Source organism: Miniopterus schreibersii, assembly GCF_964146895.1.
Source record: "Miniopterus schreibersii genome assembly, chromosome: 12".
Taxonomy (NCBI): Eukaryota; Metazoa; Chordata; class Mammalia; order Chiroptera; family Miniopteridae; genus Miniopterus; species Miniopterus schreibersii.
Genome location: NC_138112.1, coordinates 15,817,780 through 15,844,948, shown reverse-complemented (window position 1 = coordinate 15,844,948; position 27,169 = coordinate 15,817,780). Strand labels below are relative to the sequence as shown.

General features: G+C 42.4%; 1 protein-coding gene across 1 annotated transcript; it reads right to left on the bottom strand.

Moving 5' to 3' along the window:
• Positions 1 to 878: 878 nt before the first annotated feature.
• On the bottom strand, positions 879 to 12,748 carry MMP8 (matrix metallopeptidase 8). Its single transcript, XM_081153661.1, has 10 exons — positions 12,552 to 12,748; positions 10,566 to 10,810; positions 9,728 to 9,876; positions 9,516 to 9,641; positions 6,479 to 6,640; positions 4,857 to 4,974; positions 3,973 to 4,106; positions 3,265 to 3,418; positions 2,464 to 2,567; positions 879 to 2,299 (listed from the first exon to the last, which is right to left on the bottom strand). Exons 1-10 carry the CDS (start codon positions 12,717 to 12,719, stop codon positions 2,199 to 2,201), a joined length of 1,461 nt encoding a protein of 486 aa, XP_081009787.1. The 5' UTR covers positions 12,720 to 12,748; the 3' UTR covers positions 879 to 2,198.
• Positions 12,749 to 27,169: the final 14,421 nt, after the last annotated feature.

Genomic DNA, 27,169 nt, shown 5'->3' with positions numbered 1-27,169 from the left:
CTTCGTGTCTGTACAGACTGACCTAAGTGTTAGAAGACATGATAGCCTGAAACTGAATCTATTGCTAAAAGTGAAATACATCTTCCACAGCATTCTGTACTTGCTGCATTGATACAATGGATTCTTTATATATCCCGCTCTCTTTCCCTAGCACAGCACCTACAGCCTGTAGGTGACTGATCAGTCCTTGTTGAACAAGTAAACAAATGAATAAAATTATAGTGTATGCTAGTGTGTGTTTTCTCACCTTGTAAAATAAGTTGAGAATAATATGCTAACATATTTTAAGAAAATTTTTCAGGACACTGAGCATTTATAAACTATTTCATAATTTGTGAAGCAATATCTAAAAGCTTAATATCAGGGTTATAATTCTTATTACGTTTTTAAAAATTTTTAAATCCTCACCTGAGGATAGTTTTGACTTGACAGAGAGAGAGGAACATTGATGTGAGAGAGAAACATTGATCAGTTGCCTCCAGTACGTGCCTCAACAGGGGATCGAACCCGCAACCTGGTGTGTGTCCTGATGGGGAATTGAACCCACAACACTTCTGTGCACAGATGATTCTCCAACCAACTGAGCCACACCAGCCAGGGCTGTGTTATTATTCTGACAACACAATAAATGGTTGCAAATATTATATCAAAATTTGCTATTTTTATACTTTAGATGAACTATGTGGTGGTATCTAAGAAAGTACATTAGATTACAAGTCAGAACACTTAAAATAAAATAGTTAGCTTGAATTCACTTAAGAGATAATTTTTTAATCAGAATAAAGTGCTAAATTATACTAAATAATAGTTACCTGTGGGATTTTAAAACTTTAACAGAAAAAGAAAATAGGATGTGCTAGTGATAAATTTATTTTACAATTCATATATTCATTGTGCAGTAAATTACATTACATTCTAACAACTGCAAATAAAATATTATTTTGATGTCTGGACTAGACATTGTGGCCTCACATGTCTTAAAGTTCTTAACAGAAAATGCCATTAACGAATTTATGCATCTATGCTCAATTTAACTCAATTTGGTGAGATTTATTAAATTTTGTGCCCAGCATTGTTTGTACAGTAAACCCCTGTGGAGGGGATGTCCTGAGTATCTCAGAAAAAAAAGAAATAAAGAACCACAGTTCCAATGAGCCCATTTGCTTGGACTTTAGAAGGAGAGAGTGGGGAGGAAGCAGGAGATGAAGTGGCACCTGTCCTTTTTGCTGCCACGCCTCAAGGTGCCAATAATCCTTTCTGGAGGTTCCACTTTGTCATCCTGTGTTGTTTCATTTCCTTAAGTGCAGGTATACCGTATAAGCTGTCTAGGGCTACTGTGACAAAGTACCACCACTTGGTAGCTTAAAACAACAGAAATTTATTCTATCATAGTTCTGGAGACTAGAAGTCCAAAATCAAAGTGTTGGTGGGGGAAATCATGCTCTTCCCTCTGAAGGCTCTAGGGAGGGTCCTTCCTTGCTTCTTTCTAGCTTCTGGTGGTTTCCGGCAGTTTGGGACATGCAGATGCATCACCCAGATCTCACTTCTATCTTTACATGGCCTTTTTCACTCTGTGTCTATGTCTCTCCTCATGAGGACACCTCGTCCAGTATAAACTCATCTCAACTAATCACATCTGCAAAGACTCTAGTTCCAAATAAGGTACATTCAGAGATATCTGGGGTTTGGACTTAAACATGTCTTTGTGGAAGGAACACAATTCAACCCACGTGAATCAACAATGTTTCTTTCCAAGAGTGGAAAATAGCACCACATTTTCGATAGAAGCAAGGGGTACTGTCTAAGCTGATCATAATCTTTCTAACCAAAATCCAGTGCTAAATTGCATACACCAGTACCCTTAGGATTTGTGTAAAGAGACTTAAAAATGTATAAGCATTTAAAAGTCAGATAAGCAAGTGTTTTATTATCTTTTAGGTGACAGAGGACTTAGTCTTCTCTGGTGATGGGCTCACTAATCTGAGACGGAACACGAAAGAACTAAATCAGACTCTGGAAACAGTAGACTACACCGAAAGTATTTTCATGAGGACTGGTCCAATGAGTACAGTGATAGCAAACAGTTATTCGCTGCTGAGAAAAGTATAAGTAGGACACCTGTCATAGATATGCAAATTAGACTTCCCTTTCACATTCAGAAAACAGATGCAAACACATTTGAATTTGCTTCAGCTTTATCAACAATTAAGCCATCGAATGCTTCTGTCAACCCTAGTGACTCTGTGACCATTAAGATCGAACGCATAATATCTTGGCCCACTGAAGAAAAAGAAGAAGTCTATAAAAAAAAAAAAAAAGATAACGTATTGAATTAGCCTGTAGAAGTAAGATTTCTGATGTTTTCAATTTAAAAGGCCCCACTCCTATCCCATGATAACATTCAAATGCAAATGTGCTTCTTAAAAAATTCAAAAGAATTAATTAGGTTTTTTTTCTACTTACTATTCTGCTGGAAAACTGCATCAATTCTACTTTGGATTCCTTCAAAAGTACTTGCTATGCTTTTGGGATAACCTGGTTCCATGGATTGTCTTTGGTTATCATATCTGATGAGAAAAAAAATGTCCTGTTTTAAGACCAATACAGTATATATATTATAATGGTTTTATTTAAATTGCATATCTTTACAAAGTGCCTTCCCACATATTTTCTCATTCAGTCTTCACAATGTCTTATTTACTAGGACTGAGAATAATTAACTTTCTTTTATTTATTTATACCTATTTATAAAATATATGGGTATCATTATTACTGAAATAAGCTTTTGATTACTGGTGCAGTGTTATTTTTAAAAAGGAGAGCTATATTTTCTAAGGCTTTTAGTTAACTGGTACATAGTGTCTCTCTCTCCCTCTCTCTCTCTCTGAATAAATGTAAATAATAAGTGTAACTTGGGCACCAGATTTTGTAGGCTATCTGGATAGCACTTGCTTGAGAATGTTAGATTTTAACTCATACATGAGAATCAGCCTAACTCTTTCTTTGCATCCCACCCTAGTGCTATATTAAGGTTTGTTCTGTGTCATGGTATAGAATCCTCAAATACCACTGTGCAGGCGTTTTAATTTTATAAAAATAAAATTATCAAAAAGCCATAGCAACATCAAGCATCTTATGAAAAAGAGTGGTTATTGAAGACCACCTATATTTTTAAAGCCTTCGAGTGCCTGATTGTTAGTGGTTTGTAGACAGGGCAAATAAACCTAGATTTCAATCTCCAGTTGAAGACATAATTGACCTTACCTCCAGAATTGGTTGTTCACAAAGAAGTATGTTTTTGTCCTATAGGAAACAGCTGCATCGATTGCTCGGACACTGCTTGGGAAGCCGTAGTCTGATATATCCTTGGGATAACCTGGCTGAACGTCATAGCCACTCAGAACCCAGTACTGGTTGCCTGCAAATGATTCAGGTTATATGTAAGATAAAGTTCTTCCTTCCCTACAAAATAGCGTGGACCACTTTTTATTCATTGCATAAGTTGATCATAGAAGTGAAAATGGGACAAAGAGCCTTTGAAAGAGAAAGGTGATAAAGTGAAGTTCGTTGGGCCGTGGTAGCCCCAGGGGTTCCCCAGCTCCTATGAGAAAACACACACCAACTTCTCAGCCCTCACAACTGGATGTCTTATCTCACGTGACATCTATACAGGGATGAAGCTACAGCCTTGGGGAATTGTAGAAAATTATATCTGGGGTGAGAGTGGAGGAACACTAAAGTTTTTCTCATTTTATAGCTGAGAAACCTGAGGCCCGAGGAGGGTGCAACCTGCTCAAACTTACACAGCAGTTAGTGGCAGAGATGGGCTCCAACCCAGGTCTCTAGACAGAAGCCTGGCCAGCATAACACTCTCTCACTGGCTCACCCCTCTGAACCTGGGCAGGACCACAAAAAAGTTCTTTCCCCCTCCCTTCAGGCAGAACTAAAATGAAATGAAGCCCTAGGCCTTACCTTTAAATAGGTAAACTAGGTCCCTGTCAGAATCCTCGAAAGCAGCCTGTATACCGCTCGGCAGGGATGGCCAGAATAGAGAAATAAAATTGAGTTCGACTCTTTGTAGCTGAGGGTGCCTTCTCCAGAAGAATCTAATGGAACACAAGGGAGAGAACCACACACACTGTAGTGCACGTGGGCAGCTTCTGGGAGTCTTGGGCTAGCACTGGCCCCTAGAAGATTCCTTGGCGGATATGACAGTCTAATAAAAGCAAAGTTCCTAGCGCAGTGACGGACATGCCACCAGTGTTTTATTGTGATATTATCCGTCTGGTGAGTACTTTATAGTTTTCGGAGGGGCTCACAGAGTGACCTTATTTGATTATATTTTGCACTGTCCCCTCCTCACATATTAAGTCTTATTTTAGTCTCTTTCATTATTGTTCTTACAAAATGATGGGAATATTTAGAATATTCCAGCAAAGCAATTCAAGTACTCTCAGCCTGCGATTACATAACCACAAAATAGCCAAGGGAAAGTAGAAAAATTCAATCACTTGGACAATTGGCCCCACAGCTTAAGTGATAGTTTCCATTTACTTGATTGGACTGGGTGACTTGAATAACTTTTTGGTGTTGGACAAACCTAGCTATGGAGTTCCCAAGCAGCTAGAGCCCGTGTCTATTTACATCATCATAAGCATCCGAATGTTCATAAATGTTTAGTTTTCTTTTCCTGGATGTTTTGAGTTGCTCAGAAACCACTAGACATTCTAATGAGATGCCTATGTGTAGAAGTCAAAGGAGAAGCTGAGTAACGTGTAATATGTGACTTAATTAAAATCCAGTTTAGAGTTATGCCAACAAAAGCAGCCACAGGAAGGAACAGTTTGATCTTATACTTGTCTTTAAAGAAAAGTATTTCTCCACGAAGTGTGGTGATAGCATCAAATGTCAGACGAGGGTCACAGGCTGTGGGTGTGCTTGGTCCTGTTGGTTGGACGGGGTTGTCTGAAGGTCCTGAAAAATAAAGGGCTTTTAGTAAGCACAAGTCCAGTGTGATTCTTTCTTGCATTTCAGCACTTGTCAGGATGGTGAAGGGCCTTCACATGAAGAGAAAAATGTGACCAGACTATCACACAAGGCATCAAAGCAACCGTACATTTGTCCCTCTTAATTTTTTTTAAAAAGTAAGAGTAATGGCGATTTTCAGAGACAGGTCGTGGTTAAACTGTGAAGTAAAGACATTTGAATTCTGTGCTCCCCCCAACACCCTAATCCCACCCTTCTCTCCCCTTTTTGCTTCCTTTTATTTGCTCACTTAGTATCCAATTCCTACTTTCCCTCCAAAATCCACCTTCAGTAAAGGAACTTGTACCAGACTTTTACCCCACAGCATAAATCCAAGTCAAACTCTAGCGAAATTTTTTCTATGACTATTTGCATTTCAATGTGTTTTCTCATTGTAGAATGAAGGGCTGTACTAACAGTTAAGAGACCTTAAAACACTGGTGAGCAAAAGAAGGAGGTGTTTTCAGGAAGAAGGGAGTTGGGGAGTAAAGGCAGCTAGAGAAGGTCTCATCACCCTTAAAACTTCTGCTGTGATGAGAAACTCCCCCAGTTGTGGCACCCTGGCGGCTTGGCTTTGTGACCTTCCCCAGTTCCACTCCACTCCTCGCCCTCCATTCACTCCCTCCAACACTGTTGTAGAGCCACAACCCCTTCTCTGAATTCTTGTTTTTAGTCACAGCGGCGAGGGGGCAGGAGGGCAAGAGGGAGGAGAGATGCAGTGGTCTTACCCAGGCTGCTTATAACAGGGCCAAAGCTTTCTGTATCCCTCCCTGAAGTTTCAGCCATGACTTTAAAAGATGTTTCTTTCTCTCCGTATCCATTCACATCCCCGGCCTTCCCCCACAAACAATCTTAACATGTTCAATATATATCTTTTTATTAGCATGTTGAAATGCCTGTCTTTGTCTATGTGCATTTTAAAAAATATATATCTTTATTGATTTCAAAGAGAGGAAGGGAGAGTGAGAGAAAGAGATAGAAACATCAATGATGCGAGAGTCATCATTGGACACCCCCAGCTGGGGATCGAGGCCACAACCCGGGCATGTGCCCTGACCGGGAATCGAACCGTGATCTCCTGGATCCTAGGTGGACGCTCAACCGCTGAGCCACGCCCGGCCAGGCTGTGCATTTTTAATTTATGTAGATTTGTATATTGTGTAATTTAATTTATACTGTGCATTATGAATCATTCTGTTTCTTGTGCATGGAGCACAATGTTTTACAGACCCATCCCTGTTGTCGCCATATGTACACCCAACTCAATATGTGCTCTCGCTGCTGGACATGCCCTGTGGTGCGGGACCAACACATTTTACCAACGCATCGTCCTCCCAGCAGACTCCCAGGTGCCCTCCAATTTCTACCACCACAAACAGGGACAGCAGCGAACGTCCCTGACATGCCCAGGTCTCACCATGTGCTCCAATATTTTTCAGATGCCCTTTCTTACCATAGATGGCCTGAATGCCATTGATGTCATCTTGAGGGAGGGAGTAGGTGTTGGGTTCGTTGAAAGCGTAGTTGGGATACATCAGGGCACCAGGGTCAGAGGAGTGAGAGAGCCCCAAGGAATGGCCAAATTCATGGGCAGCAACGAGAAACAGGTTGTAATCTGAAATGCAAGCATGCGGGGTGAATGGCTCCAAGAGTACCCAAGGGTGGTGGAGATAGGATCTCGAGGAATGCAGCTTCTAAGCCGAAACTGCCTGGAGAAATAGCCTTGCACGTCTGTCGCTATCTTTTCCTCTCAGGTACCTGAGGTAATGAAGATTAGAAGGAATCAAAGTAGGAGTTACAGGCTTACATTAGGTGACTATTAACTTTGCATCACATTTTATAATAAAAAATATCTCTCTTTATGGTGATTCCCACATTTGTGGATGTGGATCCGGTAGCAGAGCTGTCACAGGTCCCATGACTCTCAGAAGCCCTCTCCTCTCATGCCCTCACTCGCACCCCTCTCCAGTCTCTCGGGCCGTTAGTAGGGTCTCTGGAAACAGGCAGTGAGATAAGAAGCCTGCCAGGCAGCAGAGCAGCCTCACTGATCACCCAGTTCTTCCCTGGTTCCGAGCTCTGCAAGCAGCTTCCAGAATTCTCCACCAGAAAGAGACAAACTCTGCCTCTTATTGCTCCCTTCCCTCATCTTTGAACTTCACAAGCATAGTGCCTTTCACAACTGGGAACTTAAAAACTCCCAGGGCTCATCCTTTTAATCAAATAAAGCCCAAGTTCCTTTGCCAAGTCCAGGAGCTCTCCACGTGGCTCCAGCAGACATCTGAGGACTTGGTTTCTCTTGGTTTCTGATGCTAATTGAACCCTTCCCTCCAGCCAGTCCATGTACCATCTCACAGCACACTGTACTTTTTTTTTTTTTTAACGTGCTTGCATTATAAATCATAGCTGCAGAGTATTTTCTTTAGGCTGGGAAGCATAATATTATTTAATCCTCACAACATTTTTATCAAGTATTGTTAAAAATATTTTTACAGTAAGGAACTGAAGCCCACAGATTTTGAATATATTGTTATTAGTCTTGCAACTAATAAGCGGTGAAGCTGTAGTCAAACCCAGATATGATGGCAAGACTTGTGCCCTTACCACAATGTTCAATTTCTTGTTGATCAGGAACCTTATAAAATTCTACCCATGCTCCAAGACTTGCTTTCTCGATCATTATATCCTTTCATTTTTATTTTATTTTTTAGAATTTATGAATGCATTACAAAAAACACCTTTGAGTGATGGGGCTCAGGAGGATTTCTTACAGCACACAGCTGGAAGGGGAAATATATGAAAAAAGATGAGTGCACAGAATACTGAGGGCAGTCAGGGAAGGAGAAAGGGAGGCTGTCGGTGTTCTCAGGAGGCCTCATTTCTGGCTGAAAGACAAGATGGGGTAGCTCTGACACAGCACAGGAAGGGTTTGGGGTGTGGGGAAAGGCGTTTTAGGGAGAGGAAGCAACATAAGCAAATACAGGGAAGCTGGAAAGTACGTGGCGTGATCTAGGAACAGCTGCTGTCTGTGAAATACGAAGAGGAGCCTTGAAAGATGAGGCTGGGAAACCGCCAGGAGCCTTCAGTGCCCAGGGAAGGTATGTGGACATTGTTCGGTCCATAAGATGTAAGCACTGAAAGTTTTAAGCAGGAGACTAATGAAATCCCAGGGGGACTTTTCAAAGACAAACCCTGCTGCACTGTTGGGAAAAGTTAGTGGGAGCAGAAACGGGAGGCGAACAGTTCAGGCAGGAGCCTGGATCATTTCCTTCAGGTGAGAGGCGGTGACCGTCTGAACTAGCAGGTTGGGCGACAGGACTGCATAGTGGTTGAGAGTGTGCTTTATCTTTGGGTACACATGGCTCCTAGCACAAGGACCTAGGTAGAATGAACACTCACAACCTACATGGTGAGAAATTGTGGGAGGAACAAGGCCCAAGCAAAGCTAAAGGGTTTTCTTTTCTAAAGTGCTCTGTGACGTATTGTTACCCCATGGCCTTGTGAAGCACCATGTGGACTGGATGTACCTGTCTTTATCCTCAATTCTTCTCTCAGGTGTCCCCGTGCTTCCTACTCCAAGTCTTCTGAACAGGGTGGTTTGCTACGTAGGAACATACCATTGAAAAATCTCCCTGAAGACAAAATAACCAGATGAAAAAGAAGACTGTTGCTCTTTTTTAAACAGGACAGTTTTGTAAATGAACCCAGATATTTCTGAATTTCCAAAAATAGGACCTTTTACAAACATCATTAAATTTCAGAATATTAAGAGAAAGATATACCCTAGAGTAGAGGTCAGCAAACTTTTTCTGTAAAGGTCCAGGTAGTGAGTATTCTAAGTTTTGTGGGCCATGAGGTTTCTGTTGCAACTACTCAGCTCTGCCCTTGCAATAGGAAAACAGCCACAGATGATACATGAACAAGTAAGTGTGGTCCTGTACATTTAAAACCATGTTCACACAAACAGGGCCCATGATCTATGGCTTTCTGATTTCTGCCCTAGGAAACAAGATCAGTAATTAGCTTCAGGATTTTGTTTTGTTTTTTGGTAATCCTCACTCAAAGATGTATTTTTCATTGATTTTTATAGGGAGTGGAAGGGAAAAAGAGGGAGGGGGGAGAGAGAGAGAGAAACATCAGTGTGAGAGAGACACATCAATGGTTGCCTCCCACACGTGCCCCACTGGGGTGGGATTGAACCTGCTACTCAGGTACTTGCCCTTGGGTAATCTAACCTCTGACTCTTTGGTACCCAGGCCAGCACTCTAACCACTGAACAACACCAACCAGGGCAGGATATATATATTTTAACCTAAATCAAGTTAGTACCTTGAGGTAGCAAAAATTTTAAATGGTCAGTTTGTGTGAGTTTGAAGTGTTACAATAACCTGGATGTGTGCGTGCGTGTGTGTGTATGTGTTGTCAGGAGCAAATTCCAATGTGGCAAATGTTTATTCAGAAGCCCTGTGTTGACCCAACCTTGGTAAACTTACTTTCAGAGGTTTTGGTCCATGTTTCTTCTGCATCAAAATGAGCATCTCCTCCAATACCTTGGCCTGGCTGAAAGGCATGAGCAAGGATTCCATTGGGCCCATCAAATGGAGAATTGTCACCATGAGCTGAAATAAAACAGTTTGTGTTAGGTCTTTGCCAAGTCTCATGTCAGCCAGGGAAAGTAAATTGAGCATGACCGCTTCGAGCCTACCTCTTTGGACAAAAGAGATTTCGATGTCCGCCTTTCCCTGCGAGACCATGGTGAAGCTCAGGGGCGATGGGTCACTCCAGACCTGAAAGGCCTTCTGAATGGCTGCTTCCACGTCAGTCTTTGACAGTTGTGGGGTGTAGCTAATAATCCTTGAGAACGAGAAGGCGTGTGAAGGGCTCATTACTGTTTAGCACAGCGCTCGGCCGGTAGATCACGTTTCCCCATTTTGGAGTGAGTTGCATGCAGGATGGGCTACCACTGGGGAGAGCCTGAGGAGGGAGTGCCAGACTCAGGTGACAGACACCGGTTCTGGACAAGTTATTACACGTCTTTAAATTTAGTTTCCCTATTTCTAAACTGAAGAGAATCAAATAGTATCCCCCTCATGGGGCTGTTGGGGATTCAATATGTGTAAAGCATTTAGTTCACCACTTGGCAAATAGTAACATTTAACAAATCTTGGGTATTATTATTATTTCATCACCACCACCATCATCATCATCATCATCATTATTAGATGCATGGAAGGTGGGGCCCGTTTCTCTCCAGCAATGATTAAGCCTTTTTGGATCCTACCATGAGTTCTCAGAGAGCCAGTCTAACACTGACAGTCCTCTGTAGATTATTAGAGGAGCAAGTAGAAACCGGTAGGCTTTGGCGTGAAGAGACCTTTCCCCTTCTCTCTCACACTCATTCGTGAGCATCTGAACTCTGCAAGGGCAAGGGTATTTATTTACTTGCCTCGGGTGTATCTCAAGTCCTAGAACAATGCCTGTCATATTAGAAATGCTCAATAACACCGGCCGGAGAATGCATTTTGAAGCTCTAGGAATATCACCTGTAGGTGAGGTTCTTGTGCTGCCACCTGGGGTATCCCGGAGTCAAGGAGAAGTCACTAATGTCGGGCACTCCACAGCGAGGCCTCTGCATCATCTCCAGAGTCTCCTCGTTGGGCTTCCCCGTCTCGGCCAACCCGAAGAATCGCTGCATTTCTTTAAGCTTTTCAACAATCATGCTCGTGCTGTTCTTCCTTTTAGACTGGAACAGGTCCTTTGGTAACTGGTAGAAGTTCTCTAGGTAATTCTGGACAGAGACAAACCTGTGAGGGAATGTGCTCGGAGACTGCCTGCAGTTCTCTGGGCATTTGGCATCGTTCCTTTTAAGTTACTGCAGATTCGTAACAATCTCATAACCTGATAGTCACAGGAACAAAAACCACAAATCTGTAGGCTGCCTTTCAGAGAACGGTGTCTGTTGGAAAGCACAGCCCCTCAGTCAGTGCTCCTATTAATGTTTATATAAAAAATAGGTCTTTCATAAGGGATGGGGTCCAGGTCCTCATGCAAAATGCAAGACTACAACCAGGAGACTGCCTGCTGATTTTTACCTAAAAAATAGCACTAGTATTTATTGACTTCTTGAGGTATTAATTGTGTCAATTCAGATTCTCTCTTAATCTTTTTTTCACGACTGTAGAGGGGGTTTACTCCTGCTCATTGAGAAATGGAGGTGCACAAAATTGAAATGAAATGAAATGAAATGAAATAATGAAATGAAGTGAAATGAAATAAAATGAAATGAAATGAAAAAAAGAAATAAAATTTTAAAAAAGAGAAGTGGAGGCTCAGAGAAGGAAGGAACTTGCCAACATGACAATTCAGGTCCCAACTCATCATATGCTTCTCAAGTGAGAACTGACGATTTCAAAAAAGAAATCCAAATAAGTTTTGGGGCAAGAGCAGCCTCACTGACATTAGCATTTTATCCAGCACAGTAACTCTTTTAGAGGGGCCAACTCTCATCGGGAAGTAAAGGTTCTGAGGGGTGATCAACCAGTTCTAAGGCTTCTTTCTTTCACCTTAAGCAGACTGGGAATACCTGGCACTTTGCAAGGGACAGAGGACAGGCCACTTTGGAGCTATCACAAGCTATGGTATCAGATTGATTTGGGCTCGAATCTTTTGCCACAAATTGACTGTAAGTCCTTGGACATATCACTTAACTGACTTAAGAGTCACTTTGGTCTCTCAGGTGGAAATAATAGTACCCCTTTCACAAGGCTGTTGTGAGGATGAAATGAGATAATATTTCTGAAATATTTAGCAGAGTGCCTGATGCAGAGTTACTATTACCATTATAAGAGATATTTTTTTTTTAAGTAAAAAAAGAAAAGAAACAGAAACAAGAACAACACTTTTCTAAAACTGTAATGCTGAGAAACTGTGCATGATGAATTTGTGATGGCATTTTCTTGTGTGTCTTAAAAATTTGGCCTGACATTCGTACTGTGACACAAAAGAAAAAAAGCTATTGGTTCTGCTTTCATAGTGCTTCCGAGAGTTTATAAACAGCTCCATAATCTAGCGTAAGGAAATCTGCTTACACTATAAACTGATTTTATTTCCTTATAATTTCCCATCCTCAGGGTCTCTTGTACACCTGGGATTTTTGGCTGCAAGGACAAGTCATATGGAAGGCACCAGACATGTAGTAACTGAGTTGCAGACAGGCTGGAAGGGGAAATCTTAGGTAAGAAAAGAAAACCACTTGTTTTGTAATTAAAACCATTCCTTCTGAAAAGTTTCCCCAGCTGGAGGCAGCTGGGCGGCAGTGTTTTGCCAGGATTTGAAGAGCCCAGCTTGTTTTCATGCCTGGCTTTTAGAGGATCCAGTTTGGAACCCTCCAAATCACTGAAATAGGACGTTCAAGCTCAGACAAATCAGCCACATAATTTCTTCCAGGCTGTTTTAACTAAAAAGAGAAAACGACCCATACAATTTCCTAATTACCAGCAAATCAACCACCCACCTGATTATTACTTTACCTGAACAACTTCTACACTCTTCTCTTCTTTGGTGTGAGAAGATACTGGAAAGGCCTTGGAAAGCTGCATGTGGAGTAACAGCAGAAGTGGAAGCATCTTCAGACTGGACATGGCCTTTCCTCCAAACTCCACCTCCCCTGGCCTTCCTCTCTGGGTAGAGTCCTTCATCTGGGTAGAGTCCTTCCCCTGGTGGGTGCCCAGACCTTCACGGCATCATGTATGCTCTCTTTTGGTCCTTTATAAAGCTGTGTCTTAAACGATTGCCTCATCCAGGAATATGAAGAAACACAGGTTAACTACACTCTGACAATTTTGCAATGTTAGGATGTGATTTAGTACGCCCAAATGGAGGAGTCTTTCAACAGCAAAACAGTGCAAGTTGCTTCTCTTTGCTCTTGGAGTTTTTAGTTAGATATGTACTTTTGCAAAATTATCTGGTCAAGGAGTAGAGACTAATCGTGAAGTTATGAACAGCAACTGTCTATAGTTATACTTTCTGGTATGGAAGATGCTGAAGCTGTGCTAATTTACACAGGGGAATATTGTTAGCGGTAGGTAACTTGGGACGAAGGAGCCCGATTCAAGAGCCTCTGCACTTTCCACCCTTGCTGTGTGTGAGGGGAGTTTTGTCACAAAGCAGGATTTGTATGGGGGTCTTGGAGCAGCTCTGGAGGATGTGGTTTGGGCATCAGTGTAGTAGAAAGTCCCCAATCTGCAAGCTGGATTTTCCATAGGAAAGACAAAGAAAGCAATACTGATGATGATGATAATTGACATTTGCTGGATATTTATTATGTCCCGGACATACCTGCTGTACCTACACCACCTCAGGTCATCCTCACACGGCCCTGGGAGGGAGATGCTATTATCATCGCGTTTTGCAGAGGAACTCAAATCAGAAGTGAGTTGACTTGTATAAGTCACATGCAAAGACTGCGGAGGAGCCAGGATTCAATCCCAGGTGGAAATTTTAGGGAGACTGAGCAGGCCGCTACTACATCAGGCTGTTTTATGGTCTCTACTCGGGTCCCCGGCTGCCCATAATAGAGCAGTAGCTCCAGGTCAGCAACAACTGGGATACCCTGGCCTGTGCTCAGGGAGGAGACAAGTGAGCGGGAGAATGAGATGTCTTATATTCCCCAGGGAAAATGATACACGTGAGGATTTGCAGACAATGTGGTTACATAGTGGGATGCATTGGTGAGGGGCCCCTGGGCATGCTTTTCAAATTATGTTGCCTCGTCCCACTAATGCTAACTCTACGTGCATATAGATTATATGATCTTACTATACAGTTCTTTCATGTATGCATTTACATATATTTATATATATATATTCTAAAGGGAATTCTTTATGTATTCTTGTGTATAAATATATATATCAACATGTATGATGTATAATGTGTTAATATGTAAATGTTTTTGGTTGAGATGTTATGATAAGTAGTTCAGCTCCCTCCTGGTGTTTCTTAGAATCTTCGTAAACAATCCAAGGAAATTTGTCCTGGGTTAGAACATATCTGGACAGCAGATTAATGTTCACCATGTAGATTTCTGCGTTCACTCAATGTACATTTCCTGCCACCTACCATATGCCAGGCACTGTGATGGGTAATAGGTTATTGGAGATAAGTTAAGAGCGGTTTGGATGAAATGCTGTGAGAGTCTGGAGGAAAGAACCAGGGTGTTGGGGGGAGGAGGGAGTGGAATCAAGGGAGGCTTCATGATGGAGGTAGAATTTGAACTGGACCTTGAAGGAGAAGTAGATTGTGGACGTGTAGAGATGTGATGACCCATTCCCTGCATACATGTGGTAGCTCCCCCACCCCCACCCCAAGCTGTTCAAGATGTTCTAGGCCATGATCATGTTAACTCTCCCTGGGTGCACATCTTAGTCATGAGGCGGCTTCCTCCACATTAGGTCTTCAGTGAAGAAAACCTTTTCTTACTGAATAAAAATGCCTTCACATTGGTCTACTCTATGTTGAGTTATTTTGATGCACTGATTTGTTTATAAGATTTATAAATATATTTTCTTCTAAACATAACAGTGATTTAGATAAGAATTCAACACTTTGGTGAACTCAGTTCTCTGGCATATGTATACATGTTGTGTTAAAAACAGAATTGTTGAATCTGGTTCCCTGATAACAGGTCCAGCCCCAGTGGTGTGGTGGAGAAGGCCGTCACCTTCTGCTTTCTGAAGCCTTTCCTCACCCCTGACCATCACCTGCCTGCATGTGTCTGTGCCTTACCCCTTCTGATGCCTGGAACTCAGAGTTCTCTTAGGCCCTCTCCTGGAAACCCTGCATCTGGGAAAGGGTTAGCTATCAGTCATTTACACCTTAGAGTAAACTTAGAGCCTATTTCCTTTTAAGTCAATTTCTTACTGGGACAAATCAAACAAGCAAACAACTTAAAAAACAAAGCATTGTTTCCTGTAAGTTTCAGAGCAAGTAGGAAGATGAGGAAAATTTAGTTTTGGCCCTGGCCTGGTGGCTCAATTGGTTGCAGTGTCATCCCGTATACCAAAAGGTTGTGGGTTTGATTCCCAGTCAGGGCACATACCTATGCTGAAGGTTCAACCCCTGATCGGGGAGAGTACCAGAAGCAACTGACCAATGTTTCCTTCTCTCCCTCCTCCTCCTCTTTCTCTAAAAAATAAAGAAAGTTTATTTTGGGGGCAGAGACAACACAATGCAAGACAATGGATGATCTTTCTGTCTCACTAATGCCACCCCCTGATGGGCTGGCCCACAGAAGAGATAAAAAGTTGTATTTTTATGACTCGGTTTTGCTTTTTAGGTCTAAAGAGATAAACTGGTTGTATAGATACAGTCTATCTTCTTTGTAACTAAAAAAATGGGCCCAGCCAGCTGGGTTGGGCAGAGGTAGCTGGGAAAGCTGCCTGGAGGTGTTCATGTGTGCCTGGATCTTGAAGGATGGGTAGAGTCCCAATGGGGAATGTGATCCCAAAGAGGACATAGCAGGTATCAAGCTCAGACGTATACCCAGTGAAGCACATGGCTAATTTGATTCATATAAGCCAAGGCAAAATGTCCTTTGCATTAGGCATTTTTTGAGCTTTGATGATCAGGATGGATATCTACACCCTTTGATCAAGTTAATAGGATAATTGTTGGGGTCAGTTATGGTGAAAGGTAAAGAACATTGGACTTGAAATCATACTACTGAGTTCAAATTGTAGTCCTGCCACTTCCTGTTTATGCAACTTTTAGCAAATCATTTCCATCTTCTGAGCCTCAACTTGCACTTCTGTTAAACTGGTACATTAGCATTTCCCTTGTACAACACTCAGGATTAGATGAGGTGGCGTATGTGAGAGCTCTGTGCGAGCCCTCCAGTGTGGTGTCCTCTTTGCACTGTGAATGCGATGAAGCGATGGCCGTGCTAGTTCGTGTGTCCATTCCGTGAACCGAGTTAGCAATGTTGAAAAGGTCCTCTCTTCCAGAAGGAGAAGTGCTTCAAAGTTAAGCCACAGAGTGATGAAGTAATTTCTATACAGTTTCCTTCAGCATCCAGTGTTCGGTGCAGCCAGGGAAGAATATGCGTGTAACTGATAGGCCCTTTGCACAGAGTAGAAAGGGCTACGTTAAAGTCACACAAACCAGCACGAACCAAACACTGCGCTAAGCTGGCAGTCTTTACAAGCAAGTGAGGAACCCACGGTGCATTATTAGTGCCTGCACTCCATAGGAGTCTGTCTTACAGTAGCAGGAGTGAAGCTCACATCTGTATTTTTAATACAGATTCTGATGTAGAACTTGGGACTTCACTCCTGCTACTGAGTCAGAATCTCTGGGGAGGGCCCCAGTCATATGCAGTTTTAGAGAACATCCCAGAGGACTCTGAGAATGAGTTAAGAACCTTTGTGGTAAGAGAAAATAGAGAACATACCACAAGAGAGGTGAACATCACACCTTTAAGAGTTAAAAGAAGGAATAATCATATCCTACTGGGGAGACCAGCAAAGGCATCATAGAAGGAGTGGCCCTTGAGATGAATTTTGAACAATGGATTGAATTTTGGCATTGAGATTGGGGTGAAAGAGAATGGGATTGAAAAAGAACAAAGGGGGCCCTGGTCGGTGTGGCTCGGCTGGTTGGAGCATAGTTCCACAACCAAAGGTCACAGGTTTGATCCCTGGTCAGGGTACATAGTCAGGTTGTGGGTTTGATCCCAGTCGGGGCACGTACAGGGAGGCGACCCATCGATATTTCTCTCTCACATCGATGTCTCTCTCTCTCTCTCTCTGTCTCTCCCTTCCTTTCCCTCTCAAATCAATAAAGATATATCCTTGGGCGACTACTAAAAAAAGAAAGTAAAGGCAGAGAGATGAGAAACCTTGGGTTTTACAGGGGTGGGTAAAAGTAGGTTTACAGTTGTGAGTATGCGAAACAGAGCTTATTCTTGTATTACTATTCATTAGTTACTATATTATTTATTTGTATTACAACTGTAAACCTCTTTTGGCCCACCCATGTATGTGGGGATTAACAAGGATCCGGGTGATTGAGCATAGAATTTATAAAGAGAAGCAGGTTGGCAGCTTCTGTGGTTCACACGGTCCACTGGTCACCATAGGAATATTCCAACCCTTCTTTCCTCCAGGTCCTGCTACTGGGATTGCCCAGTACATGAGGACAGAGCTTCAGGGCGGCCTGCAGTGGGAAGCTGAGGCACAGGCAGCCAGTGTAGCTTTTGCACGTGGAATAGAAGTCCTGGAGACCTGGGTTTGATCCCTCCCTACCACCTACTTGACTTGGACAAGTTCCTTCATCTCCGTGCCTCAGTTTCACATCCTCCATTGGCCACCTACTGCTGCAGAACCCTGAACAACTCACTTCATATTCCTGAGCCTCAGTGTCCTCGTGTGTAAAATGGTCACAACAATAGCGCCTACAGCGTAGGGATATTGTGAAGATTAAATATAGATATGCATGGAAAGTGTTGAGCACACAGCCTAGCACATGGCTCAAAATAACAGATGAGGGTTACATTTCTCTGACAAGTCGGTATGAAAATATCCCACAAGATAGTTTATAAACTACAAAGGGTTGTTTAAAGGATTTATTTTATTTTAAAAATCATTTGTTTAAAATTATTCTCGTAATACACAAGTACATGGTAATTTGTTTTAAAATTTCAAATACTCAGAAGTATGAAAAACAGATGTGAAGCTTCCTAAGGCCCCCACCTCACTTCAATCCCCTCCTCTAGAGGTGCCCAGTGTTAACATTCTGATATGTGTCCATCCAGATATTATTTTATGTCTTAATGCCAAAAATTAAAGATTGTTATTTGCTGTAGAAGAAGTTTCCAGGACTACCGTGTTTCCCCAATGTAAAAATGTCAGATGCCCCAAGGCTGTGGCTGGTGCAGAGAAGCACACAAGGCCTAAAAACCAAACCCGGCCATCGCGCTTGCGGTGGTCACGCCCATCTCACACCAACAGAGGGCGCCCCGAGCCCACTTGGGCTGTGAGCTGTTCGGTCAGGTCAATTGTCCGAAACAGAAATGTACCCATAGCTGGCCGTTATCTTATAAAGGCAAATGTAAGCACTAAAATAGAAGTTTATAACCCAAAATATTAATAGTGCTTATCATTGCGTGGCAAGATTACAGATGATTTGTTTTATTTTTGGAATGTTTGGCATTTTCAGGTTTTCTTTCAGTTTCTCCCCTTTCCTTCCTTCTCTTCCCTTCACCTCCCTTTTCTAGTCTGGTTTTTTTAGACATTCATTTTGTTAATTGTAGCAGTGGACGGCCTCCTCCAGCTCTTCTGCCCCACAGGGCAGGGAAGCAGCCCCACAGCAAGCCCGCTTTTACAGGCGCCAGGGATTTCCAGTGGGCTCGCAGTCTCCTGGGCAGAGTCGATGTGGAAGGCGACACACACGTCGCCTAATGTGGCAGCAGGTGTCTAAAAGCAGGCGTTGGGAAGAGGAGCCTGTGACTTTGTTCCCGGCCCCACTAAGATTTCCTTTTGTAATGACTATAAGTCTCAGACTGTCTTTTTTTCTTATTGACTCAGCGAATTGGGACTGATCCTAGTACATTTGCAGGAAAATGAATGCTTGTTGCCTTTAGGACCCAACTGGGTTTTTTGTTGTTTTGTGGGGGATTTTTTTTTTTAAATACGTCTTTATTGATTTCAGAAAGACAAAGAGAGGGGGAGCAAGAGAGAGAAACATCAATGATGACTCAGTGATCGGCGGCCTCCTGCGAGCCCCCTACTGGGGATCGAGCCCACAACCCGGGCCTGTGCCCTGACCGGGAATCGAACCTCGATCTCCTGGATCCTAGGTCGATGCTCAACCGCTGAGCCACAGGGGCCAGGCTTGGTTGCTTTTTTAAAGGTATTTTGTGGGTGCCAGAGGATGTTCTCCGTCATTCTTTGGATTAAGTACAGGCTCTATTTCTCTGGAAATGGGGGTGGAGGAAGGTCTGCACAGAGCCTAGGAGTGGTACAGATTTTGCTTAGCCTTTTTCTTCACGGAATATTTTTTGTTTGTTTGTTTGCTTGGCTGATCCTCCTCTCCGTATTTAGCTTCTTGAGGCCGAGTATTTGAGAGACCTATTGCTGCATAGCAAAGCGACGCAAAACAGTGTCTCAACGCAATACAGTTACTTAATCATCTGTCCCGATTCTCTGGCTGATGGGGCCTCAGCTGGACAGCTCAGCTGGTCTTGTTTGGAGTCTCTGCTATGGCTTTGACTCTGATGGGGGCTGAGCTGGGACATCTAAGACGTACCAGTTTTATCATAGGTCTGCTGTCGTGGTAGCAAAGCCTGGAAACTGGGGAGTTTCTCTCTCTCTCTCTCTCTCTCTTTCTCTCTCTCTTCTTCCTCCCTCTTTCCATAAAGTCTCAGACCTTTTTCCTTTCAGCAAGGTAGTCAAATTTTCCTGTTACTACTTTTAACAACACTGTTCCCATAGATGCTTGAACACATTTGATCTGCAGAGCCAGATTGTATTTATTTATCCTTTCACGTGTGCATTCATCCATTCCACAGATATTTACTTAATATCTGCAGTATTTCAGTCACTTAAGGTGGGGAGGGGAGAAATGGGCCAGTAAATTTTTCACGGTACCTTGAGTTTGTGCTATGAGGGATATGTGCAAGATGCTACAATCATACAGGTGACAGACATTAATTCCCCTGGAGGACCCAGCAATGGGAGGCAGTAGACTTAGTCTGGCCCCTGTGTTTCCTGATCTTCATTAATCTTAATTCCTTCCCCTGGATTTTTGTCAGATATCATACCCTTTTTTGTTCTTTGCTTTATCTTTTTTAAAAAAGGAATCCTTTTAAAAACATAACCCAAGTCTAAGCAATGTTATCCAGGGGAACACGATTAGTACTTTGTTTTCATATTTAGTATTATCCCTGTGCTACATAAAAGCATCTTCCATGCCTCCAGTGGTTTGCTTTCCACCCTTTGGAAAGTGCTCTAGTCTGATGGCTTCTCCTCTCTTCTCAGCAAACTAAGCTCCTTCCCTGAGAGCTTGAACTAGACAGGCAAAGCAGAGGAAACGTTCATGCTGGGTTCTCCCTCTTCCTCCTCTTTGGCAGATGTCTCTCCCCTTTTCTTCCAAGTTCATTTGATGTCACAGAATTCCCTGACGTTACCTTGTGCATCACAGGAATGCTCGGGTGCACTCCAGTGTATGACAAGTAACACTTCATTTGCCCCTGTTCTGTCGACTTAGTGTTTAACCACAACTTCCCCATCTCTGTAGAGTGTCACATGGTGCAAGCAGAAAAAAGGAAGTGAATCCAGATCTTATGAAAAAAAACAGATCCCCTTTTTCACAAAGGACCCCTAATGCCTGCAGAGACCAGGGACATCAGGGAAGGTGGTATTTTCTCAGACAGGTGGCATACAGGCCATGCTTCCCCAGCCAGGGTAAGGCAGGAGCTCCCTGCCCACTGGGGAGTATGCTTTCTGGGATTGGAGGGGCTGTCACCTCAGTTCTCCTGGTGCTTCCAGCCAGGAATCACCCAGTGGCCACAGTAACAGGAAAGGAGACCTCTGGTGAGCTAGAGGTCTATAATTATCACCTAGATAATTATAGTTTTCTATAATTATCAGGAAACTACAACTGGGGTTAATAATGACTCATATAATAAGGGAGCCTAGGGATTATTCAGTACAATGCTTGGCAACGATTTTTTTACACTGCTGAAGGCTCCACTCAACACCATCACTGGTGACTGTTGCAGCTAGAATGGTCTGAAATGACTGGGGGAAAGACCACATCAATATACATGCCGAAATATTTAAACCCAAGGAATCTCAGTGCTCTCTTAGGAAAACTATCATTATCTAGGTGCTATAAAATATATAGACAAGGTCATGTTGGTTAATACAGCCTCTGAATTTGGTTTGTATAAACAAACTAAATAAACATGGACCTCCCTCACTGATTCAATAAAACATATTTGTGAAGATTCTCTATGGGAAACATTATGCTGTGTGCTGGGGTTCTAAAAATTATCAGACTCTTATTGTAGTCATAAGAAATTTAGCCTGGCTGGGTGTGGCTCAGCTGTTGAGCATCACCCTAGGATCCAGGAGACTGCGGTTCGATTCCAGGTCAGGGCACAGGCCCCGGTTGCGGGCTCGATCCTCAGTTGGGGGAGCGCAGGAGGCAGCCGATCAATGACTCTCATCATTGATGTTTCTATCTCTCTCTCTCACTCTCCATTCCTCTCTTTGAAATCAATAAAGATATATATTTTTTAAAAATTTAGTGTCTCGTGAAATGACTGCAATCAAGGGTATGTTACTATGGTCCTTAAAATTCTGTAGAAAGTTTGAGTATGATTTTTATATTCTATAGGGCAATTAGTTTCTGTAAAGCCACAAATCACCACAATTTTTATAGAGGAAACAGTTTTTAGGTGGGCACACATTACCAAAATTTTTTATGAGACATAACAGAAAAAGAAATATTCAGTATACAAGTCAGTGCTTTCCAGGGACTTTCCCCATGAGTATTAATTAGCTACCGCTGCATAACACATTGCCACATCTAGCTGCTTGAAACAATACCATTTGAGTTGTCCAATAATGACTTTGGATCTGAAGAGAGTGGAGTATATGTGAGGAGGAAGGTGGTTCTTTCATGCCATCTATTTAAGAAACCTACATGCCCCTGTGTTTCTTTTTACTCTCACATTACTACCACACTTACAACACTCTGACATCACATGTGTGGGCTTTATCCCCACAACAAGCAATTCTCTGTGACACCAGCTGGGTGTCCTACTACTGAACTCAATTCTGACACCATCTACCTGGAGACAGCATCAGATCTCCCCGGGTGAGGGCTCAGTTCCATTAGACCGCCTCCATTTCAAACACCAGTCACAAGCAGTAGGTCTCCAAGTTACCCGCCACTTCTGCTTGACTTTACTGCTAATTAGAGGTTTCCATGACCCCCCCCTCCTTGATTTCAGTTATTTCTAGAACAGCTCACAGACTCAGGGAAACACATTTACAAGTTTATTTGATAATAATGGATATGATGATACAGATGAACGGCTAGATGAAGGGATACACAGGGAGAAGTCTAGGAAGGTCTTGAGCTCAGGAGCTTCTGTCCCTGTGGAATTGGGATGCGTTGTCACCCTGGCGTGTGGATACGTTCACCAACCTGGAAGCTCTTCAAACCCAATACTTTCAGAATTTTTGGAGGCTTCATCACATAGGGACATCAGTCATTAATTCCACTCTGCCTGCCCCCTCCTCTCTGGAGAATGGGGTGGGGCTGGAAACTCTAGGCTTTCTAATCATAGCTTGGTCTTTCTGGTGATCAGCCCCCATCCAGGAGCTTCTCGATCACTTCATTAGAACATAAGACACTTCTATAACCCAAGAAATTCCAAGGGATTTAGGAGCCACGTGTCAGGAGCCAAGATCAAAGACCAAATATTAGAACCAAAAGCGCTCCCAGTGCTCTTAACACTTTGGAAATTGTAAGGATTTCAGAAGCTCTCTTGTAGGGATTGAGGGCAGAGATCAATGTAAATACTTTTTCTATTAATTCACTCTGTCCAAGCAGAGTGTTTGAAAAAGCACAGGATTAGAGTCAAAAGGCCTGGCTTTGACTTCTAGCTCCAACATCTGTAAACTCTGTAAACATGGAGACATTTCTTAACCTATATCATGCTCAATTGTTCAAAAGAAGTAACAATATTAGATTACCAGATTTTTATAAATAGGTTATTGCAGACATGTGTTTTGTATATTGCACTAATATGGCAGCTATTATTATTTCCCTGACATTCAAAACTTTCCCTGGGACCAGGTGTTATATGGTAACAAAAGGTAAACAGAGATGCTCGGGGAAATGTAACCCATTTTCTTGGTTCATAGTTAATACCTTCTGCTAAAGGAGTAGAAATCAAGCTACTGACAAAGCATGATACAACCCCAAGGGATTGACACTCCAAGTTGCTCTATTGCAAATGCTGAATAATTTCATAATAATGGGCTCGTGGGATGTTGAATCAGAGGCAGTACTTTCCTTGACTAGAAAACTGGAATAACAATAGCAGTGCTCTAACATGGTTTTTAGGAGAATCAGACAAAATAGTGTATATTATATGCATGTACTTCAGCACTTGTTACATAGTGCTTCTTGAGTACTGATTCTTCTTAGAGTTAAAAATACCTTAAAAGTACCTAATTGAACCCTCTTACATTGGAAATGAGAAAACTGAGACCTTCAAAGTCTCAGTTTACTTCTTAGAAAGCAGAAGAGTTGTGACTATGATTCATGGGACAGAGTTGGATTATTTTAAGAGGATTTGAACTTACCAAAGGAAATGAGTATGAGGAAATTATTGCTGTGCAATGAGATAAAGCAAAAAAAAAAAAAAACACCAAATATTTCCCCCATAATAAACCAACAAGCTGAATCATCTCCACAGATTTGGGGGCACTGCATCACTGAGCATTCAACATGCAGTTTGGTGGGTGCAAGCCTCTTGCCCACTCCCAGTGACATGCACATTTTGGTGCAGAGGTTGCAATACCCGTGGGCGTTGCCTGCCCACTGTGTGGCCACCACCCATGGGAAAATGCCTGGCTCAAACTCTCTGTCCTCTGCTGGGCATGATGCATTCTGTGGCTGGCGAGAAGGGGAACCAGCAGTTCCTGGGCCTCGCGTGCACTTGCACCCCAAATTGCCACAAAGGAACCCTAGGGAGAGTCCGCACTTGCCTTGAAATTATCCCTTTGCTCAAAGGAATGTGACATTAAATAGTAAATTAAAAATCTCGAGGGTATTATGCTAAGTCAAGTAAATCAGATGGAGAAAGGCAAACACCATATGATGTCTCCTATATGTGGAATCTAAAAACAGCCAAAAACCAAGCCCATAGATACAGAGAACAGATTGGCAATTGTCAGAGGTGGTGAGTGAGGGGTGTGAGAAATAGGTGAACTCTTTTTTGGGGGGTAAAATAAAATAAAATAAAATGTATTATTGGAACAATTGGTAAAATTTGAATCAGGTCTTTAGAATAAATAATAGCATTTTATCAATATTGATTTTCTAATTTGGTCTTTATTCTGTGGATAGATAAGAGAATCTCTCTGTTTGAAGAAATATGCACTGAAGTAGTTAGGAGTAAAAAAAGGGCATAAACAAAACAAAATATCCTGACAGGATGAGAGAGGGACTGGACTGCACGAGAAAGAATTGAATTCTTCCCGTTCCCGAACAAGGACTCTGCATTTTTGCTTTGCACTGGGCACTGCGCATCCTGTTGCTAGTCCTGTTTAGGAGAGTAACAAAGATCACTGTTGGTAATAAAAGAAATGGTTGAAGCACAACTTTTGATTTCCACTAAATCCCCTTTTAATGATCTAGTGTAGCCAGCATTTCAGGCTGATAGCTCCTGGAGGTTCATAAGAGGAGATCACAGATTAAGCGAGGTGGTTGCTCAGACCGTTCCAGCAGATCTGATAAACACCATACAGATTTGGCTAAACCTTTCATTTTTATCCCAATTTCAGAGTACAACCTAGCAGAAATTTTTATTCTCCTGGAATGGAAACCAGGGGTATAATTTGCCAGCATATAGTGAGGTAGGACTAGGATTTGATAATCGTAAGGACCAGTTAGTGCATTACATTAACGGTATCATGACACCCAGGATATCATGATGATATCAGACACATCTCACCCCACTGGTCTGTATTAAAATGTCTTTTTCATTCAAAGTCCTTATTACCCACAGCAGGATGTCTTGGTCTTCATTCTAACACCTAGAATGGACTTAGCGATTTCTAGATGTCTCATTAGTGTGTCTGTTCTCTCTGGCCAAGTTTTAAGTTTTTCTCTGGGATCAGCACTCTTTTGACTCCTAAGTCTTCAGGAGAGGAAGCTCTCTTGGCAGGAAGAATAGATTTCTACTGAAAATTGATTTCCCCTTTCATGTTATTTCCTTACCCTTTGAATAACGACACACCCACCACTTCAGCAATAGCTCTGATGTTAGCCTCCGACCACACAGTGAGAGCCCAGGCTCATGTGGGTTCCCACAGAACTATAATGTGTATTATCTCATTGGACCATCTCAGAGGGAACTGACCTCCCAAGGGGTAGGACTAGCAAGTGACCAAACCACCCCTTGAATGCAGTTTGTGACCTCCCTCAAGAGACCACCTTTGATTTCCTTTCCCTAAAACACTCCCCACGCATCCCCAAAGCTGCATTCATTCCCCTTTCTCTCGTCATCATCGAAATTGCCAACCCACTATTGAAATCATCTGTTTTTCTGACTGTTTCCCCCACTGACCTCCTTATAACTGGATTAAATCACAATTGATACTGTCCATGCTTAGTAAAAATCTTAAGCACAGTAATAACAACAATAAGAACAACATTTATTGTTTTATCAGAGCTGGGTTTTGTGCAAATTAAATTTGCTGTGATAGAGCCTGTGAAAAGTGAGGGAGTCTTTTATTTTGAGGAGGACTGAATGGAAAGTGGCCGAGTGGGAAACCTTGCATGTCCTCTTCAATTTGAAATATAGAGTTGGTTGTTCCACCTTAAAGAAAGAGTGCTGATGGGGACTATATAAAACAGAGTCATTTTAACCAAGCTGCTAAATTCATTAACACTATGAAGGTTGACACATGAGGAAAGACTTCACTCTTGTTCAAACTAGCCCAGGAATTTAAATTTTTTTGCACTTTCCAGTCCCATGTCAATGTCTGAATGTACATCTGAACCTCCAGATAACCCTCTAATTGTCCCCTGAAGGACCCATGTATTCAGGCCACCTGACGTGCAATAGCCAGACCCCCGGGACCCGTCTCCCAGACCCCCTGGCATCCATCACCCTGACTGCCTGGCGTCTGACTGATAGCACCTGCAGCCATGCGATCAGGTGTCGCTGCATCATCATGTCACCATGAGATAAGTGTGATTCTCAGAATAATTGCTAAAATGGCATGTTTCTGAGAGAGACAAATGGTGCCCTAAAGCCATGGATCTTACATAATCAAACTTTTGGTTTAGCTAATGACAGTGCAATACCACCCCATTAATTTTGGGGAAAGCTTTACTGATACAATCATTTACAAATCAGCTTCTGGATATCAACCCATCTATCACTGCCATGTCCATGTTCCAGGGAAGACTATTTCCAAAGAGCCGTGTTTCCTACTGACCTTGCAAGTGCAGGGATCGGGTTTTGTATGAATCTTTAAGTACTTCTGTGGAAGATACAAAAAATGGCCCCAAGTGTTTGACATTTCCCCCACTCCCACCCCCTTAGCTCTATGTCCTATCCTCTTGAATCTGGGTGGATTCTATGACTGCTTTGATGATTATATTAAGGCAATAGTGACAGAGTGCCTTAAGAGGTTGGCAGCCTTTACTTTGTGTCTTACATTTGCTTTTGGAGCCCTGAGTTGCCATGTACAAAGTCTGTCTTTGCTGTAAGGAAGGCCAGCGCGGATGGAAGGGCTGAGTGGAGGGCATCGGGGTGTTCCCCCCATTCCAGCCAGGTGCCAGACATAGGCGAAAAGAAGCCTGTAATGACTCCAGCCCCAGGAACCATCTGACTACAACCCCATAAGAGCCTGAGCAAGAATGGCACAGTTGTAGTCGACCCACAGAGCCAAGAGGGATTGTCGTCTTAAGCCACTAAGATTTGGAGTGTTTTTGTTGCTGTTATGTAGCAATAAATAACCAGAAATCTCCCTTGGCTAAATCTTTGGGAGACTAGGTCATTTTCCCCCCTGCACACTTACTGAATAATGTTTGTCTGCTGAGTTTTTGGAGAAATGCAGCATGCAGGCAGCAGAGGGTAGGTCAGTGTGTTCCTTAGCTGACTGAATACATTGTTTTTCATTTACATCCTGCCCACTTCAGAATGAATGTAATGCTGTGACTGACTATTGAATGAAGAAATGAATGAATGTGGTAAATGAATCACTGACTACATAAGGTAAGATGAGACATGAACTTCATGGAGACATTTAACTTTATTGTTTCATATATTGAATAAAGTTTCATGCTCTTAATAACAAATTGACAAGTTGAGTGCTTCTTGATTTCTTTCCAAAATATC